General features: G+C 34.6%; 2 protein-coding genes, 1 long non-coding RNA gene and 1 other non-coding gene across 4 annotated transcripts; 1 reads left to right on the top strand and 3 right to left on the bottom strand.

Moving 5' to 3' along the window:
* Positions 1-5,082: 5,082 nt before the first annotated feature.
* LOC111916303 (dnaJ protein homolog) lies at positions 5,083-7,804 on the bottom strand. Its single transcript, XM_023911942.3, has 7 exons — positions 7,650-7,804; positions 7,319-7,508; positions 6,595-6,763; positions 6,349-6,496; positions 5,991-6,267; positions 5,679-5,877; positions 5,083-5,590 (listed from the first exon to the last, which is right to left on the bottom strand). The coding sequence occupies exons 2-7, from the start codon at positions 7,466-7,468 to the stop codon at positions 5,268-5,270; spliced, it is 1,266 nt and encodes a 421-aa protein (XP_023767710.1). The 5' UTR covers positions 7,469-7,508; positions 7,650-7,804; the 3' UTR covers positions 5,083-5,267.
* Positions 7,805-11,691: 3,887 nt separating this feature from the next.
* LOC111916302 (uncharacterized) lies at positions 11,692-13,335 on the bottom strand. The gene is made up of 2 exons (XR_002858474.3): positions 13,198-13,335; positions 11,692-12,039 (listed from the first exon to the last, which is right to left on the bottom strand). It is a non-coding gene; the product is annotated as an uncharacterized LOC111916302 (long non-coding RNA).
* Positions 12,210-12,339, bottom strand: LOC111916456 (small nucleolar RNA snoR127). Its single transcript, XR_002858525.1, has one exon. It is a non-coding gene; the product is annotated as a small nucleolar RNA snoR127 (small nucleolar RNA).
* Positions 13,336-16,243: 2,908 nt separating the features above from the next.
* On the top strand, positions 16,244-17,964 carry LOC111916301 (glycosyltransferase BC10). Its single transcript, XM_023911941.3, has 2 exons — positions 16,244-17,502; positions 17,678-17,964. The coding sequence occupies exon 1, from the start codon at positions 16,433-16,435 to the stop codon at positions 17,486-17,488; it is 1,056 nt and encodes a 351-aa protein (XP_023767709.1). The 5' UTR covers positions 16,244-16,432; the 3' UTR covers positions 17,489-17,502; positions 17,678-17,964.
* The last annotated feature ends 2,446 nt before the right edge of the window (positions 17,965-20,410 follow it).

Here is a 20,410-nt window from a genome sequence, read left to right as displayed (position 1 = left end):
GAGAACATAGCAAATAAAATATTATGGCAGAATATTGATGAAGTATCAAATCTTTATGCATCGTGTCCCATACGCTTCGGGTATTGGATCGATTACAAATGCTATGATATTTGACTATTCTAAAATTTTCCAAATGTCTAGCGCATTTAGAGGGAAAAAGGACAAAATTCGGTTTTGACTAAAATAATTAAACAACTATCAAAGGACAATCCAAAGTTAGTCGAGGATTGGTCGCTTGTGAGTAGTTGGAAGTATAGTATTGGAAAATATGGAAATGTTTCCATATTTGATGGATCATATCGACATTATTATGAGTAGATGAGATTCTATTAAGAATGAGTTGTCATATGGAAAATATGGAAACGTGTCCATATTGGGAATTGAATATTGAAAATCTATGTCTAGATTAGAAACTTTTATGCAAAAGGATGTTCAAAGGAATGTACTTTGAGTGAGAGACATCATATCTAAGGAATTGTCTTGTAACAATCTCCGATAGAGGACTTTGTAATATCATTGGCAATAGTCTTTGTGACTTTGGTGCAATGAATTTACGAAAGGACAATTGCATAAAATTTTAGAATCTAGCATATTCTATAAGTAGCAAGAATTTGATATTCTTTCACTTATGAAAAAGGATTTGGAGTTGTGAAATGAGAATGATTGGAAATGTGCTCAATTTGGTCTATTTCACAAAGTAAGAACCATAGGTAAACATTGTGTGCATGCTAGGAGCATGGGACAAGTGTAATAATTCAAGTAAGAAGTTGATTACCCGAAACGACAAATAATGAGTAATCGATATGGTGATAAATAAAAGGTGTTTTATTTATACTCAAAGGTTTGAGGCCATATGGGATTAGTATTATTCTTGTGTTTCACATTTGCATGTTTTGACTTCCTAAATAATTTAGTTTATTAAGAATAATCGAATTATTCAAACGGACCACAGTTAGTCATACGTTGGAAGTAAGTATGAATGAAGACTGTCATGAATTGGTTTGTAGATTGTCTAGAGCGTATTAGACATAGCAAAGGTTTGCTGCAATGTTCATGAGTGCTTATGAATATGATTTGAGCATTGGATTAAACCCACGTTCACTTGGATCACTCCATGAATTGTATCACGAGTGATTAGTGAGACGATAACATCTTATATTCTTGAAACCGAGATGTGTGAGTTGTATCTTGCAAATCGGTTGCACATTGATAATATGTAAACGCACTAGTAACTTGGTGTTATAAAACATATTGTTGTGTGTGATTCGGTGAGTAAGTGCAAGCAAGCATTGTATCAAAGTTTATATGTTCCTTTTATCCAAAGTAGGATAAAAGCGATATCTTTGGGCCCCTCGATGATTTTGTGATGACAAACGTAAATGCTCGGCCGGGCTAGGGCTAATTTGATTTGTTCAATTAGTCAGTCGTCATAAATCGGGAATCGATATATAGTACAAAGAGAATGATTTGAAAACATGTCTCATACGATATCTAGAATGGAGGAATATATGATCCCTTATCTAAGGACACGCGTATCTGATAGGACCAGAGTTGACAGCGGCTTTGGAAAGCTATGATTTATTAATATATTATGAGAATAATATATTAAAGGAGAAATCATATTGTTTAATTAATATTAGTCAAGAATTAATTGGTAATTAGTTTTGTGACTAAAAGAGATTAATTAAACTTAAGGGACTGGAATTGTAATTATAAGATAATTGCAATTTGGGCCATGGATTGCCTTGTATTAAGGGGTGGACGAATTCTATGGGGAAACCCATAATGAAATCGTCCAAGGCCTTAATTATAGGAGTCTATGGGTTGCTTAGGGCTTAAGCATCCAAATTAAGGTTTCCTTGTTAGATAACCCTAATAGCCTCACTATATATAGATCCCTAAAGGACCAAAAACGTGGACAAGACTCCTCTAGGGTTTGTAGACATTTTTAGGCAGCCTCCATCCTCTCTCCTCTTCATCCTCTTGCTTATGGTGTTTGCAAACCATTAGAGGAGTGACAATTGTGACTCTAAGCTTTCTAAAGTCAATAAAAGGAGATTTGGGATTGTTATTGCTACATAACAATCAAGGTAACATCTTAAACCTATTCTCATGTTAATATGATTACTTGAATTAGGGTTTATAGTCTTGGATAACTTGCATGTACAATAGAGAAACCTAGATCCAAGCATTAGGGTTTGTATGAGCACATAGGATGTTCTTAGGACCAAAACCCATCACATAGATTGTCGAATAAATGATTCTACCCTAAGCCCACAACCAAACAAGGAACAGAAAATAAGGTCAAACCAATCATTCTTGGGCTATATGATCCTAATCGTATACAATTTTTAAAGGATACACTTAGCAATTAACTGAGCCAATATAAATCTCAAGTAATACATAGCATCCAATCCCCCCCCCCCCCCCAAGGTTATAAGGCATCACACAAATCAGGAAATTCTAGCATACCATTCTTGAAGGTACCCTTAGCCCTACTCTAGCATGCAATTCACATAACATGCATATTAGTCATAATAAATTGGTATGGGTATTTTGGAAATCACTTACTTAAGTTTGGTTGATTGCACGCATCATAGCCCCTTTTCTTTGTAAAATCTTTTTAGAAAACTCATTTTTCTTTTCATAAGATTATCAATGCCTCAGTTTGAGTTCTGACACACCCGAGAGTATGCTTGAATCCCTCAAACCAAGGCTCTGATACCAACTTGTAACATCCCAAAAAAAAGTGATAAATTTTTCATTTTAAAATTCATCAATCCATACATCAGGTGTCTCAAAATCAATCACAATACAGTGTATGAAAATCATCAGAGTAAAATAGTCATAAATGCGGAATCATGATTTGGATGTTATGCGAGCATGTCAGGCCCTTCCTTTCGAACTGGAAGTACCTGGAAATGTTAAACCACAAAACCGTAAACACAAAGCTTAGTGAGTTCTCCAAAATGCGACATACCATACTAATCAATTTGCCCAGTCCTGGGGTATATTCCAACCTAACATACAATCATGGGCCTAGCCCTGGGGTATATTTCAACCAAAACATACAATAATGGGCCCAGTCCTAGGGTATACTTCAATCCAAACATATAATAATGGGCCCATCCTTGGGTATATTTCAACCTAATCATACATGCAAGAGTCACAAAAACAGCTAACATTCTACATAGCACAATTCAGTATGTTAGATTGGTGTCATCGGCCCACAAGTATAGTGAGAAGACCAAACCATAGCCTCATCATTCCTTTAAATAGGGTGCAAAGCCCGAAAGGTTAGGGTTTAAGTCTGCAGCGTCGGACACGTCGTGGCCTATATATGTCGCGACATGGTGGGTCAAAAGAAATCTGCGACCAAAAATGTCTCGCCAGGTCGTGGCAATCCTTCACCACGTCGTGGCAACTTCAAAAGGCCAAACTTTAATAAAATAAAATGCATCTCAAGATTTAGATGTTACAAGCTCCATAAACAGTCAAAAGAAATAAAATTACCAAATGTGAACATGAAAAAAAATCTTTGTGAAGAGGACATGGAGTTGTAAATGATCTTCCTCTTGCTCTTGCTCTTCACTCGAGCCACTATATCAGTAGTCGAAACACCATATCCTCCTTTCACATTAACCATAAACATATCCAACCACTTTGAAGACTGAATCAGAAGCATAGAACTAGCATTACTGCACACCAACTGAATGGCTAGTGTTTGTGGTGCATGACAGATATCATGTGGACCAATGTTGGTGAACTCGTTGGTTGAATATGCAAAAAGCTTTGTGTCGTTTCCCGTTGATATAATAAGCATGGAATGACCATATGAGGCTACTTATTGTAAGAACTAAGAACAAGAACGGCAACAACCGTGAACTCAACGCAAGCCCTCTTTTTACCTTTTCTTCACCCACTTGCACTTCTTTTTAATTGCTTCAGTAGATTTGTCACCAAAGACCTTACTATCATAACAACAACAAGCGTGAACTCAACATCCAATCCAATCCAAGCAATCCTGTTTTGAAGACAAGTGATAAACAATAAATGTGATTCATCAAATTTCTAAAATCCATACACAAATAGGATAAAATTTCTACAGATACATACACAAATAGCATCTAATTTCAGGAAATACAGGCACAAATAACATCCAATTTCAGAAAATACATACATATATACATCTAATTTAAAAAAAAAAAAAAAAAAAAAAAAAAGGCGAAAGAACTTACCCTCGAAGTTGCAGGTCGATGGAGGAAGGCGTCAAAGAGGAGGGTGTTGGACAACAACATTGTTGTGTAGAAAGGGTCGGCGTCGATGGAGAAAGGAGACAACGAAGGAACGAGGTTGCAAGCTAGGAAGCGAGTATCTACGTCGTTCAAGATGACCGAGTCAAAGCATTGGACAGACACATTTACGCCTTTATCAAACGGATTGACCGGACCAAGTTGGCCAAAAATACTGACCAAACTTAGTTGGCTACATATCAAATAGACCTTAACCTTCTTGAAACAGTTTTTGTGATAGAAGTTTAGAATCTTATTATTAGAGTAGAGGGAATCGACGTCATCGAACCCTCCAAACCTTCTGGTGTTGTCAGTCCCAAGTTGGAGATAATGGTGTTCCCGAAGAACCTGTTCAAGCCGCCTACCTCCAAAGTCGTGTTTTACCTTTATCTAGCCCAAATCTGATTTAAAAACCCACCCCACCTGACACAGACCGGTAACGAGACACCTCAACCACCAGCCTTCCTCCCCGAGTTTAACTTAGTTAATCAATATCCTTTTTACAGCCCGCATAATTTTATACTGTCATTACCACTTTCTTGTGGGTTTCTTTAACCCGTTTTTTAAAAGTCACTGTCATGATTTAAAGTCTTCAACATGATACCAGTACTCTGGAAATAACATCGAGACAGTATGAAAACATTTCTTACCACTACAGAAAAAATATTTCTTTACTACCAAAAAAACCAAAACCAAAACCTACTTGAAAAAACAAACAATAAATAAAATAAAATAAAACCCTTGGAAACAAACAAGGGTAATAAAAACAGCAGGCAAGGATATCCAGAAAGACTGAAAAAGCTTCGCAAAATCATTGTTCAAAACGAGTAAATCATCCATACATCTTAAACACTTAACAAAATAGATAGACCGGATTTATCACTATAACATAACAAAAAAATAAAAATTACACCAGATACATTATTATCTTCCCAGAACCCCCTATAAACGAGCACCATCTTTCAATGCACATCTTCATTGCTGTGCACATTGTACCCTCTGTGCACCACCATGCATATCTTCATCTTCATCATAAGCTTCTTGAGCTTGTTGCTGCTGTTTCCTTCTCATCTCCTCTTCAATGTTGACATCATGCAGAGTTGTCTCTTCACATTCATCCAACTCCATATCTGTCATCTGCATGGAAGGCTTAGGTGGCAGCACCCCCTCCAACGCCTTACACTGCTCAGGTGACAAAGATTCCGGGAACTCAACAGTAAAGTGGATGTACAGCTTCCCCTTCATGAATGGCCTCTGATACATTGGCATACCCTCATCATTTATCGCCTTGAATTGATCTACACAAACAATGATCATAAAATAACAATCAGAATCAGACTAAAACTAACAACATTAAGCAACTCACAAAGAAAACAAAACACTTACCAGGCTTAACGACCTCCCCAGGTTCCGATTTGATGAGAAGCTGTCTGCTATCCAAATGAGTTAATATGAACTGGAACCCACACAGAGCCTCGGTTAAACTCAATGTGTGCTCAACAAACAAGTCATCACCCTTTCGCTTAAATTTAGGGTGCTCCTTTTGTTGCAACACAAACACAATATCACCTGTAACCGTGTCAGGCTGCAAAAAAAACATAAACAAAATCAGTCCATAATCTATATATATATATATATATATAATATAATATACATGACTTTATACATTCAGATCATAATTAAATGAAAAAAGCTTACAGCTTCATCTGCTTCACCAGGGAAGGTAATCTTCTGGGAATTCTGCATGCCCTTCTCCACATGGACTTCTAGAACCTTCTTCTCTTGAACAACTTTCTCACCTTTGCACTGTGTACAGCGATCTTTATCATTGATGGTTTCACCAGTCCCCTTGCACTCGTTACAAGGATGCTGCATTTGTTGGATCATAGATGGGCCAAGATGTCTGATGGAGACTTTCATTCCTGAACCTTGACAGCCTGCACACTTCATTGAAGCACCTGACTTTGAACCCTTTCTGCAAGATTTGAACTTGAGTTAGTGAAAGAAGAAAGGGAACCAATACAGGTAGGAAGACGAGAACTCCATCACTACTCACCCCTTACACTTGGAGCAGATTACATTACGTGAAAGAGATAGTTTCTTGGAAGTTCCATTGTAGAGGTCTTCAAGGGAAACTTTAAGGGGGTGAATGACATCTTCGCCCCTTCTTTGCCTACGACCCCTGCTGCTGCCACCACCACCACCTGGATACAGAAGATTTCAAATTAGTTAAAGAATAAAAAACTTACATACCAAAAAACAAAATCTGAAATTAACTTAGTTCTAGATGACGTTTTCTAACCTCCAAAGGGATTACCACCACCAAAGAAAGATTGGAAGATGTCAAAGGGATCATGACCACCACCTCCACCACCCATTCCTTCCTTCAAGGCATCCTCACCATACTGATCGTATATCTCACGCTTCTCTGGGTCACTCAATACCTCATATGCTTGGGCAAGCTCTTTAAACTAAAAAGTAGACACAATTTCGAGTATGTGAGTAGGAGTACAAAGATAGACACCATTTTACTGAGTTGTTAAAAACAAGGGCTTGAAAGTGTATATAGAATATGTACAGGATATCTAGCCTATATAATGTAGAAAATTGAACATGAACGAAAAATTGAGACTTGCTATTACCAAGACATGGCATCAGTTAACCAACAATTTGATGATTCAATTTATAATATTCATTATTTGACAAGATTCACGTAGCTAAGTATTTTCAGTTCACATAAAAACTAGCAATTTTTGGAAATTCAACGACTGGAATTATTGGAACTTATTAACACTTCAGAACTTTTGGGTCTAAATTACCCATCCTCAAACAAATCATTGAAGCTAATCTTAAACCAGATACGGAATTAAATTACACAATCATCTTCGACAAACTACCATCACAACAAATACCAGATTACGTTTGAGAATAGCACATCATCCAAGAATTGATTAAGCAACGTATAAAAAGACAAACAAAGCAAAAAAAAATATAAAAGACAAAACGTCAGGGTTAGGTAGTAGAACCTTTTCGGGATCTCCTCCCTTATCAGGATGATTCTTAATGGCGGCTTTACGATAAGCCTTCTTGAGATCATCCTGGGAAGCATTCTTCGGGACCCCGAGGATCTCGTAATACTTCGTATTATCGCTCTTCTTCGGTGCTCTTCCAAACATCTTGCTCTTCTTCTGCGATCTTCAATATTCAATTACAAATCTAACACAAACACGCAAATATAAAACACAATAATATCAAAACCAGATCGAATTCATCAACCGATCGCCGAAAGATACAAGCAGATAGGTGTAAAATTTATAAAAAAAAAAAAAAAAATCTGTTAGATAGACAGAAGCGTACCAACGAAGAAGTAGATCGATACGGGAAGACTTGACTCGGCTATGTTCGTGTTGAGAGAGGGGATTGGAATTTGAGGGTGGGAGGTATATAGTATTTAACGAGGTAGATGTGGACGGCCCAGATTGATTGATCCTTATATAAACGATACTAAAGAAGCCTCTAGAATGCTCCTTGTGCTTCCGTCTGCTTGTACTTTCTTTATCGACAAATCTCCACCGTTGGACGTCTCCTGTTCTCGGTCAAACATCGAAGCAATAGCAAATTACAGAAATGGTCCGTCTACTTATATAAAACTTATGTATTGGATCCCTGAAAAGTATTTATTGACGGTTTCATCTTTAGGGTTTCAATTTCTTTTGAATCAGATCCCGTCATTGACCCCGTTTGTTTTGTCCTGTTAAATACATACAAAATTACTATTTTATTCTTAACTTTATGATACTTTAATCAATTATTTTTCTTATTTTTGTTGTGCATTTGTCAGCTTCAAAAATTAGAGTAGCAAAAAATTACAAGACACCAACCTGATATGAAAAAAAAAATCAGGAAAGAGTTTTCAACTCTTTCGATTAAATAAATTGACATGACAAAAAAAATTAAACTAAGTAATGTTTATGTTAACAATTTTAATTGAAAAATGACATGGTTGTATATATAAAGGTTTTTCCTTTTTTTTTAATAAATTGGATCGACCCAACTATAAAATAAGATATAAAAAGAAAAAACTTTGATTTAATCGCTTTATAATATAGAAACAACATAGCTAACTAGGTCGAGTCTTCAATTTTAGATTTTTATTTTTCTATCATACTTTACAGCTTCACTCGATCACTCGTTCGTCCTCATCACCTTGCCACTTCCACCTCCCAACTCTTACCCTTTCCATTTTTCACTTTTTTTCTCTTTTCTATCTCCCTAACTCCTACTATCTCAACATGTCTATTGTTTAAGGTCTAAACCCTAACCTATTAACTTGACAAAAACTTGTCACAAAAATAAACGGGTTGACACGATGCAGTAGGTTAATTAAATAAGTCGGATTATAGCCAGACTCTCAATTCGTTTAATATTTCAACTTGACACGAACCGACACGACAAATTTGTCGGGTCTATCAAAAACCATGGTGGTGGAAATATTTTTTCCAACGAAACTCCTACTTTTTGTTTCATACCCTTTCTTATTTGTACTTATTCGGTGGGGGTTATGTTTTCTCGATTTGGATTAATTATTTCAATCTGACATGACATGACACATTTACAAAGTCTAAAGCTTAACATGTTAACAGGACACAAACTCAACACAAAAATAAATAGTCCAAAATATTTACGTAAGCTTACTTTTAATGACGTTCAATCATTATACACTCATCATGCAAATGTTCATGGCTATCTTGTGATGCTTGGAAATTTGAATTGTCTTCATTGTGATTAGGATAGTTGTCTTGATGCATGGAAAAGGCAATTTATATAGGGTGATAAAGGTCACCCGACAATCATACTTTAAGCAGTTGCATCACAAAATCTTTGGGTTTGGCATTTATATTTTGGTCATCCCGGTTCAAACAATGGTATAAATGTTTGTGACATGTCACTTATATTTAACAGCTTTTGTGACGAATACGCATTTTGTTGTCCATTTAAAGTTAATGGAACGACATACGACTACGCGTATTATATTTTCGATGGTGTATATCCTGAATTTGATGTGTTTGTGAAAACATAACATGTCCAATTGATCCAAAACCCATAAAATTTTAAACATTTCAAGAAAAAACTAAAAAGGGTGTTGAACGAGCATTTGAATTCCTCAAGAAGCATTCGCGTACTACAAAATTTGGCATGAATGTCCTCAAACGGTGGAAAAGCTTGCAGCTACTATATATATATATATATATATATATATATATATATATATATATATATATATATATATATGTGTGTGTGTGTGTGTGTGTATCATTTTACATAATATCATTTTAGAAAACAAGAGCAAACCGATATGTCAGTATCAAGAAAACGAAAATGTATCATTAATTGTGTCAATACCAACCGGTACCATGATACATGACAATCAAAACATCACGAGCTTTAGCAACTATTTGTACGAACATATATATCAAATTAATCAAATTGATCTGAATTAACCTCCCAACAATAATAACGAAGATTATTCATATTGAAAGCTTTTATGATATTTGGATTATCATTTTTATGTTATTGTTTTAGTTCTTTTAAATTTCATGTTATGTTTTTTTAAAATAAATGTAATGCTTTTAATTTTAATGAAATATTATGTTATTTTAATTCGTATTTACGTTTTTTATTTTAATTAGTAATTGTTACATTTTTTAATTAAAAAAAATTTGGTTGGCATTGATTACAAACCACACCCTATCCATAAACAAGATGACAAAAACGACAAAATCATTTGTGGCGTCTAGGTGGCACCAAATGTTTAAGACAAAAAAGAGAAAATGGCTTATAAAGGGTAAGTATGTTTTAAAAACGTTCAAAAAACATCATCAAAATATTATATGTTTAAAAAATATCATCCAACTAAAGGTTTTGTAAAAAAACAACAAAGTATACATTTTGTTCAAATCATACTCATCGGTAACCTGTTCCTACAGGTTAAATGTTGATGTGGCCTAATACTTGGTGACATGGCATAAGTGTGTGTGACGTGCCATAAGAGAGTGGTGACATGGTTGTAAGTGACGTAATCCTCTTTGGCTCCTTCGTAAATCGAATTAGTGCTTCATTCTTCTTCTTTTCGTCTCCGTCATTCTTCTTCCCATCTCCTCTGATGGCTTGGTATGTTTAACTAAGCTTTATCATACCCTTTTCCATATATATATATATATATATATATATATATATATATATATATATATATATATATATATATATATATATATATATATATACTTGGTATGTGATTGATTTTTGCTGCACATGAAGGATCCAAACAAAAAAAAAAGGTGATTTCTGGAAATGGGTTGATGATATGTTCGTAGAGTCATGAGTTTGGCCAGAGAAGAAGTTACTTATCTAGTATTAGGGTTTATGATATGTTCAAGACTATAAATGGAATGTGGTCATGGGTTTGTATTGTTTCGTACAATTCTTAACACCAAATTAGGACTTTAGGTGATAGATCCCTTACATCTTCGTTATACTTGGATTGAGATGTTCGTTTGAAGCAATTACACAAAATTTAAAATTGTTTAACACAAAAATGGGTGTTTTATTGATAAATCTTGGAATTTTGAGATTACAATCGTCACCTTAAATGGTAACAAGTTGAGCTTATATTATTTTGCATCCTGGTGTGCCCCATGCCAACGGTTTACCCCAAACCTTGTGGAAGTATATAAAGAACTCGTCCCAAAAGGGGATTTAGAGATCATATTCATCTCAAGTGATGAAAATATTGAATCCTTGAGTGGTTATTTCTCCAAAATACCATGGCTCGCTGCTCCATTCTTTGATTCCAAAACCCGAGAAGCTTTAGATGAATCTTTTAAAGTTAATGTAATCCCTCATCTCATGTTCCTTGATGAAAACGGAAACTTTTGAGTGATCGCGGGGTAGAAACCATTGGGGAATATTAGGTAGAGGCGTATCCATTTACACCAAAACACTTATCTATTTTTTTTTCATTTAGAACCCATAAAGGGGTTAAATTTAGTATTTTACTGTGATATGAGATTATGGATTTGTATTTTTAAATTGTATGTTTTGTAAATGGTTTGTCATTTTTATGCTTTATTTGGATTGCAATTGTTGCTTGGATGATCATTTGCAACTTTATAACAGAACATGTAAAATGATCCTTTATTTGACATTGATAAAGTTCATTCATACTTAAAAAGAAATAGACATTTTATATGCAACACTTTATCAACACAGACACATTTTCAGACATAAAAGAAAACATGCCGGCTTGTTGTCACGAGATGACCCTTACGATTAGTCTATCTCGTGTGCCACTTAGTTTTACTTTGACTAAGTCAGGCTACTTCAACAATCTTAAATGTAATAACGAAATCGGAAAGCAAGAGACTAACATTTCAAGAATACAAAGAGTGTTTGTATTATAAGAACTCAAGAGATTACAACGACTTCTCGATAGTCTCTACAAATAAGACCTCCTTCCTATTTATAGGGACATTACACCTCCTCATGGGAAGTTTCTAGGTCCCGTATATTCTCGACTATTCTAGAGTGTTCTATCAATATCTACATTATCTTTACAAGACTCCATATTATGATACACTATTCTATAATGTTCTAGATATTTCTAGGATGTTATGATATTATCCAAGTTATTCTTGCATGATCTAGCATTTTCTAGATCGTTCTTGAGTCTTCCGACTCATTAGTCTAACTGCATGAAATTAAAAGTATAGCTGAATAAATTATTTTAACATAAACATAAGCATGTGTGTTACAGCTGCTTTTTCGGAATTACATATATAGAGTAGATGCTTTTAAAATTTAAGAGTTTGTTGGTTTAAAGACTTGTAAATTATGTATATGGTGCATGAAGTAAATTAATCTGGTCAGCTAGTAACCCATCTCTGTTTTATCATCAGAGAGATGCGCTTCAACAAAAGGATGTCAAGTGTAACCATCCATCCCTATGGAGCACATCAATGTCTGATTTGGCTAAGCTTCCTCATTCCAGACAAAAATACAGCTAGATAGATATAGATATAGATAAACTTACATAAAAATGAAATTAAACAGCATAAATTCTACATAAAAATACAAAACTGAAACTTGCATCATACTTATCATATAACATGCTGCATTCCTGCCAACATAATTTACTGAATTTTTGACATTAAACCTACCATTTCCAAGTTTAACATAATGGCTTATACAAATTTAAAAGAATCACTTTCGACTTAAGGTTTACTTATTTAATCTCAAAAATGGTATGAATAAGTAGTTTCCAATTTCATAACCAAAACAAACCTTGTGACATTAGCTGCAAGATGAGCATTATAAGAATTGATGTTGTAAAAGAGATCAAAGTCCATATTAACTACAGATTGCACAAGTACAAACTTTCACATCATAAAGCATGGTGTAGCTTTTTCCAAGAAGGTGATTCAATTTCAATATGAGGCTAATTTGATAGATTTTTAAAAACTGGCAGGACATCTAATCAAATGACCAAAAACGTTGTCTGGTGCCTTTTTTCCTTACAATTGCAGATTATATTAGATTATTCCATGTATAAACTACTCAGAAATTTTTTAATCAAATAAAAAAGATCCAGGTAGTGGTCACCCTATTTATGCTAATCAAGCCTTCTGCAACAGTAGATTGTGAGTTCAAGACTCCATGTGTATGTGTATAATATATAGCACAGATGTTTACATTGACTACGAAAATAACAAAATGAAAATGATCTTATTCAGAGTAACGGTGAGGTCACCAGGGTGAAGAAACAACAAAGGTTTCGCATCAAGAGGCCAATGTGACAAAGACTAAAACAGAATATAAACAAATATCATAACTTTAGGGAGAGAATCACCATATGATGTCTTGAGAAAAGATAATGGAGGCTGAAATCATGAGAAACCCTAATAAATAAACGGGAAAGGGGGAGAGGAAATAAAGAACACCAGGAGCATACGACTATAAGTATGAATCAAAACGAAACCCTAAAAACCATGGTCAAAAGCATCCTACGACAACTAACTATTTTATAATAGAAAATTAATTTATCAGAATAATTATTATTTTTTTCATTTTATTCTTACATCTAAGTAATGTAATGAACAAGATAAAAACAAAAAATTGACATATATACATGTACTTAAATAATTAAATTGTTTATAAACTTATAATAATATATTTTATTAAGTTTTTATACAAAAGAGATTAAAATAAGACTAATAAACCAAAGGATATTTGACAATGTTGACTAGTAAACTTAATCGGGTCGTGATAATTACGGCTCTAATGAATTGATCAATAAGCCAATTTTATATAATTTTAGGTAAAAATAACATTTTGAATTTTGAATTAGATTTATGTTATTCAAACTATGTAAGAAAATTTTAGATAATTTTGAATTTTGAATTGTTATTTAGATTTATGTTATTCAAGTTAGGAAAGAAAACTCATAGGTCTCCCATAAATTAATTCTAGGATAAAAATAATGAAAGAGAGAGTAATTGAAGAGCAAATATTGTAATAAATGTTTATGATATTATGCTTGATTGATTCTATTAAATCTATCTATTTCATTCGTTACTTCAACTGAATATTCTATAGTTTTTTCATCAACAAAATTAACAAATCTAAACCCAAATGATAGAATAAAAAACATATATTAGTTTTTGTCACCTTTAAAAACTGCAATTTAAACCAGCCTATCGTGTTTATTTTTAGTTATTTTTTCAAGTTTGCTCATTTGAGTCTTTATCAATTAACTATAACCTACTCTAGTCTGACCATTTTTACCATGGACTTATAGTACTTGTAACACCCGTAAAAATCATGTTAAATTTAAACTTTTAAAAACATTTCAAAACCATTAATCATTACAAAACTTGTTTTCAAAATGTATAATATATGAGTATTCAAGAAACATAAATCAAATTTCAAAATTAATACCTTTTAATTAAATTTTAAATTCCAAAATTTGAGGACAAATTTTAAAATCTTTCAAAATATTAGGGTTTAATTATTTAAATTTCAAAAACTGAAACTTTTAATTTCAAATTTAAACTATAAAACTTAAAGGGTGTAAATTGAAACTTTTCAAACTTACTAGGTCAAATATTTGATTCATAATAATCCAATATTATTCAAATTTAACAAAAACCATTAATTTTGATAAGGATAATCATTCCAAACTTAAAACGTCGATTTTAGGCAATAAAAACGAGTTTTGGTAATTATCCTTAACAAAATCTGCTCAAAAAATCGAAAATCCCGTCAACAGCACCCTGGGCTCGTCGAGTCCACTGATGGACTCGCCAAGTTCACTAATGAACTTGCCGAGTCGGCTTCGCAAACAGCAAAAATTCGACTTTTTGATCCTTTGGCAGTTCACATTTGCATCTATTCAACTAGAAAAAAACGACATAAGCTCTAATACGACTGATGCATTATGAGCATAACATCATTCCTATGGTGTTCATGCAACCCTAATTGCTTTGATCTAGGTTTTCTAATTTGAACATATAACATTGAATATCAAAGCAATAAACCTTATGAACTAGCATATAATTCGAAATTGACATATGATTAGGGTTAGAAACATTACTTTGATTGTTATGTAGCAATAACAATCTCAATCCTTCTTGATCTTGACTTCTGAAAGCCTAGTGCCTCAAATGTTGCACCTCTAATGGAGTCACAAACACCACTAGCAACAAGGAAGAATAAGAGAGAGAGATGAGAGGCTCAAAATCGGCTATGGAATCCTTCTAGGGTTTCTAGTGGTCAATTCTGGCCTGCCCAAGGGTTCATTATATAGCTAAGCAATTAGAATTTGAGTCAAAACCCTAATCCAGTTGCTTAGTCCTTAAGCACTCCAAATGATCATTCCAAAAGGTCCCTTGGACGATTGCTTCCTTATAGATCCTAAGCTCAACTCTGTAACTATCTTATAGTTACAATATCAACCCCCTTAATTTAATTAATATCTTTTGACCACAAAATTAATTATAAATTAATTATTGATCAATATTAATTAAACAATATGATTTCTCTTTTAATATATTATACATAATATATTAATAAATCATAATTAATCATCTTTCTCCTTAATTCATCATATCGGTTGTTATGGTGAAGGCAACCCAAAAAATACATACCAAAATAGTTATGGGCTTAGATACATAATCCAACAGAAGACCCTAAGAGCGATCCATATAGTCTGTAAGCCTACAAGGCGGTCCAGTCATGTTGAAGGCTCATGTATGCATGTTGTTGTTTATATGGTTGTGTGTGGTACTTTGGGGAAACTCACTAAACGTTGGTTTACAGTTTTTAGTTTGTTATTTCAGGTACTTCAAAGGTTCAAGGGAAAACAAATGCATGATCATGCTTATTCGTTCGTATTTTTATGTTTATGACTTATACTTTTGAAAGAGTGTTTTGTAAAAAAAATTATAGTCTTTGGGTTGTTTTTGAAAAACAAAAATTTTAGTTTGATTTTTGTAATGTTACACCTCTTATTTTTTTTAAATAAATAAATAAGTATTAGATTTAAAAAAATGAAACAAAATAAAAAAAAAAAAATAACATAAGGATATTAAAGTCATTTCAGTTTACTGAATGATCAAATCCACAATGAACCTAACTTAAAAAGACCATAAAACCAAAAAAATCGAAATTTAAACTAAATATTAAAAAAAAAAATTTATACTTACCACAAGAACCATTTTTGCAATTATGTCTAAATTATACTATTATAGTATTATAGTTACATGATTTAATTTTGAAGCACCAGCAACAATTCCATAATACCCCGTTTTAAACACATAGATAGTCTATCTTTATCTTATTTTGTTAAGGGGCCTTTTGTTAAATAATAAAATGGTGTCTTTTACTCTTTTTAGTCAACAAACCCACAATAAAAAGAATCCCACTGAACGATACCTACTTCACTTCCACCGGTTCATGCTCACCCCGAGTCCCCCCTCCACCCAAAGTCTACTCCCTTTCTGCAATTCTTGCTGTTTTCCATCTTCTTCTCCGCTTTACCAGCAATTTTCAGTTGAAATATACATAAACACTGACAGATTCGAGATATGTTAAACGCCCCCTTCGTACTCTCCTTCACTCTGCTACTTACAGCACCGCTTTTGTTTCTCTTCTCCCCTCGAAGCCTCCCTCCCAAACGCCTCCTGATTTCTCTCCCCAACAAGATAGACGATGCTTCACTTTTCCGGCGAGCAATCCTCTCTTCAGTCCAACCTCGTCAACATGTCTCCCGCCTTGGAACCACCTACGCAAAACCCAAAATCGCCTTCCTATTTCTCACCAATACCGATCTTCACTTTGCCCCTCTCTGGGAAAAGTTCTTTGATGCTCGTAAATATAGGCAACGAGATCTGTATAATATTTACGTCCATGCTTACCCAAAATCGAACGTCAAATCTCCCGGCGGTGTATTCGAAAACCGCTTCATCGCTGCTAAAAAAACGGAGAGATCCTCTCCAACACTCATTTCCGCCGCTCGCCGCCTCCTCGCCACCGCCATACTCGACGACCCTTTAAATTCCTACTTTGCCCTCGTCTCCCAAACGTGCATCCCTTTACATTCCTTTCGTTACATGTACCAAACGCTCTTCCAACGACCCACCGAGTCGACCCGGGTTTCGACTCGACTTAGCTTCATTGAAGTGTTATCGGAGGAACCCCAACTGTGGGACCGATACATCGCTAGAGGCGAAAACGTCATGCTGCCGGAGATCCCTTTTGACAAATTCAGGGTTGGATCGCAGTTCTTCATTTTGACTCGGGCTCACTCGTTGATGGTGGTCAAGGACCGGAAATTATGGAAGAAATTCCGGTTGCCATGTTTAAACGTCGATACTTGTTACCCGGAGGAGCATTACTTTCCGACACTTCTGTCAATGAAGGATCCAAAACGAGTTAGTAAGCACACACTCACTCGGGTAAATTGGACCGGCAGCGTGGATGGGCACCCACATACGTATCACCCACCGGATGTATCTCCGGAGCTCATCCAGACACTGAGGGTTTCAAATTCGACATTCTCATACTTCTTTGCACGTAAGTTCTCCCCGGATTGCTTGCCGGCGTTGATGGAGATGGCAGACGGCGTCATTTTCCGGGACTGATACCGGCCAAAGAGGTATGCCATTTCGGATAAACACTATTTTTTCGGTGGGAAATTAAAGTGGGCCCACAACGCGTGGCCTTTATGTGTCACGTGGGACCATACGCCTGATATATATCCCTTACACCTATTGAAATTTAAATATCATTCAATATCTTTTATTCAATTAGTTTTTTTTAATGATTTGCAGGTTGTGAATGTGATATTGGAAATTGGAAAGTAGGAAGGCGTCATTTTCTGGATAAAAGGAATGGATATTTCAATAAGGGCCTAAACGGGTCCAATTATAACCGAAAGCAAAGAAAAGCCCAAACTCGACCTCAATTGTGTATAATACTAATAGAACGAGTTTGTGGTTTTCAAGTGTTATCGTTACTAGCTTTTATGTAATATTTACTTTTGAAAATAGGATGAGTTACTTGGTAAATGGTTTTCCTACTTGAAATATATATCATATCATAATCTCCATTCCTGCGATGTTCATTTTCTATCCGTAGGACCTGTTTAAACCGTTTTCTTTTGGTGTTTTTTTTTTCTTTTTAAAATTTATATATTTGATTTGATCTGTTAAATTTGAAACACAATAAAAATAAAGATTAATAGTAATTTTATTATTAATAACAATTATGGTTTAACGATTAAAATCTTGTTGCAAAACTAAAATTGAAGGATACGTTTTACACTTGTCAAGATCTAACACTAGTGAGGACAATAAGTGAGAAGCAAGTCTACGTACCTTGGATGCACATCATCACCGAACAAGTGTGGTTGTTCTAAGCGTGGGCTGTTTCGGTTCATCTAAAGGAGCAGTCCCGAGTTTTTGACACGTGTCAACTAAACCCGCCTTTAGCTCATAGCGCTCCTTACTTTAGTTATGATTTTTGTTTGATCTTCCGGTCAATACTAAGCTGATCTTTTATCTTTAGGAAACCATCTTCAATTGGTTGGGTTTTTTTAAAAGTTGAACCAAACCATTAAGGGGGTTGAAGTGTTGTAGTATTAGGTTGTACCATTAAGATTGTTGAATGATTTAGAGACATGAATGATTCACTACTATTTGGTAAGGTTTTTAAACGGAAAAAAAATGTTTTTTTAACCTTCTAACAAAGACAAAAACATTTATTAGAGCCCAACAAAACATTTCAATATCATTTCAAAATCAAAAGATTTCAAATGAATATTTGTGCAACACTTTTCAGTAAAAGATTTCAGATGAACGAATTTCAAACACTACTTCAAATAAAAACATTTATCACATTTCAAATTTCAGCAACATTTCAAACATATTTCAACAACATTTTAAACACATTTATCAAACACTTTTCAACAATAGATCCAGAGATCATTCATCGGACACAATTTAACAAAACATTTATTGGAAAAAAGAACATAGCGTGTCACGAAAAAGACTTATCATTTTCTAGATTGATGTCAGACCGTCTAAAAAAACACCAAAAGTGAAAGTTTATGTAAGAGAAAATTACACGGTTGGTCCCTATGGTTTGCTGTTAATTGCACGCTTCGTCCCTGGAAAGAATTTTTAACTCGGACCATCCCTATAACTTTATTTCGTTACCCGCCTAGTCCCTTAGTTAACCTTCCGTCTTATTTAGGGTTAGGAACTACTCACGTGAGTGGCACGCTGGGGGGCATTTTTGTCCTTTCAACCCTACAATATATTAGCGTCATTTAGAAGACGGATGGTTTTACGATTCCGATCACCGTCAAACCAAAACACACACAAACACACACTTGTCAGACAAATTCTCTTTCTTCTCTCAAACGAAAAACCCTAGTCGCTAGCTAAAACTTTGTATGCTTTTCCAAATAATCAACAATGCCGGTTTGAAATTTAAGTGAAGCACGAGGTCGGATGATCAGTGAAGCAGAAGTTCGTATTCAATATGGTAAGTCCACCTAGTCCCTAATCTCGTTTTTATTTGCATTTGCTTCGTGAAATCCTACAACCCTAATCAAGTGTTATTCAAAATTTTTTGGGCATTTCCTTAATAGGTGATCATCCGACCATGTTTTGCATGCTATTAAACCATGGTGGAAAGTTTATTGATTTTCCTTGGAAGGAAGTATGTAAACGGAAAGAGACATTACGTTGAGTTAGTAGACATTGAGACTTTCTGTGTTCACGATATTGATGACATGATGGTGAAACTTGGGTATATCGATGAAAACCTACATGTGGAGATGTACTATCATTTTTGAAGGCCACTTTGCGATTTGGATTTTGGCTTGTTTGCTTTAGCTTCAAATGATGTAAGGCATTTAGCAAAATATGTTGGCCAACATAAGCTAATAGAGGTGTATAAAGAGCACGGGCAAACGAAATTACACACATACTCGATGTCACCAAACCCATCTAAGGTACGTATAATTGAGATTGATTGTACCCTAAAAAGATTGTTTTTGGAATGGCATGATACACAAGTTGAGCCTAATGATGTGTTGACATTTGAGCCTAATAGAAACAACCCTCCTGTTTCACCTACTAGAAATTAGCCTTCAATTGATAAGGTGGACACGGTAACAGATAATGCAATTAACATGGAAACTGAAATTGAACATAGTAGTGATGATAGTAGCAGTGGTGATGAGATCAACATTGGTGATGTTAGTGAGAGTCAAGATGGTGACTTTCTTGTGGACGAAGACAATATCATTGATGATGTTAAAGTTGACATGAGAGAATTCCACTTGAATGTTGACCCAGATGTTGAGTGGATTGGAGGTGCTTCTAAAAGAAAGAATTGTGTAGTTACAGAAGATGGGAATGAAGCAGACCTTGAAGCTATAGATAATGAACTTTTCTTGTCTGACTCTTCATCGGATGATTGGATAGAAGGTGAAAGAAACAAAAAGATTAAAGCTATTAGAAGGGCACATGAGAACGAAAACGCCCAAGTCAGTG

Source organism: Lactuca sativa, chromosome 2 (assembly GCF_002870075.4).
Source record: "Lactuca sativa cultivar Salinas chromosome 2, Lsat_Salinas_v11, whole genome shotgun sequence".
Classification (NCBI taxonomy): Eukaryota; Viridiplantae; Streptophyta; class Magnoliopsida; order Asterales; family Asteraceae; genus Lactuca; species Lactuca sativa.
This window is presented reverse-complemented; position numbering and strand designations above follow the sequence as displayed.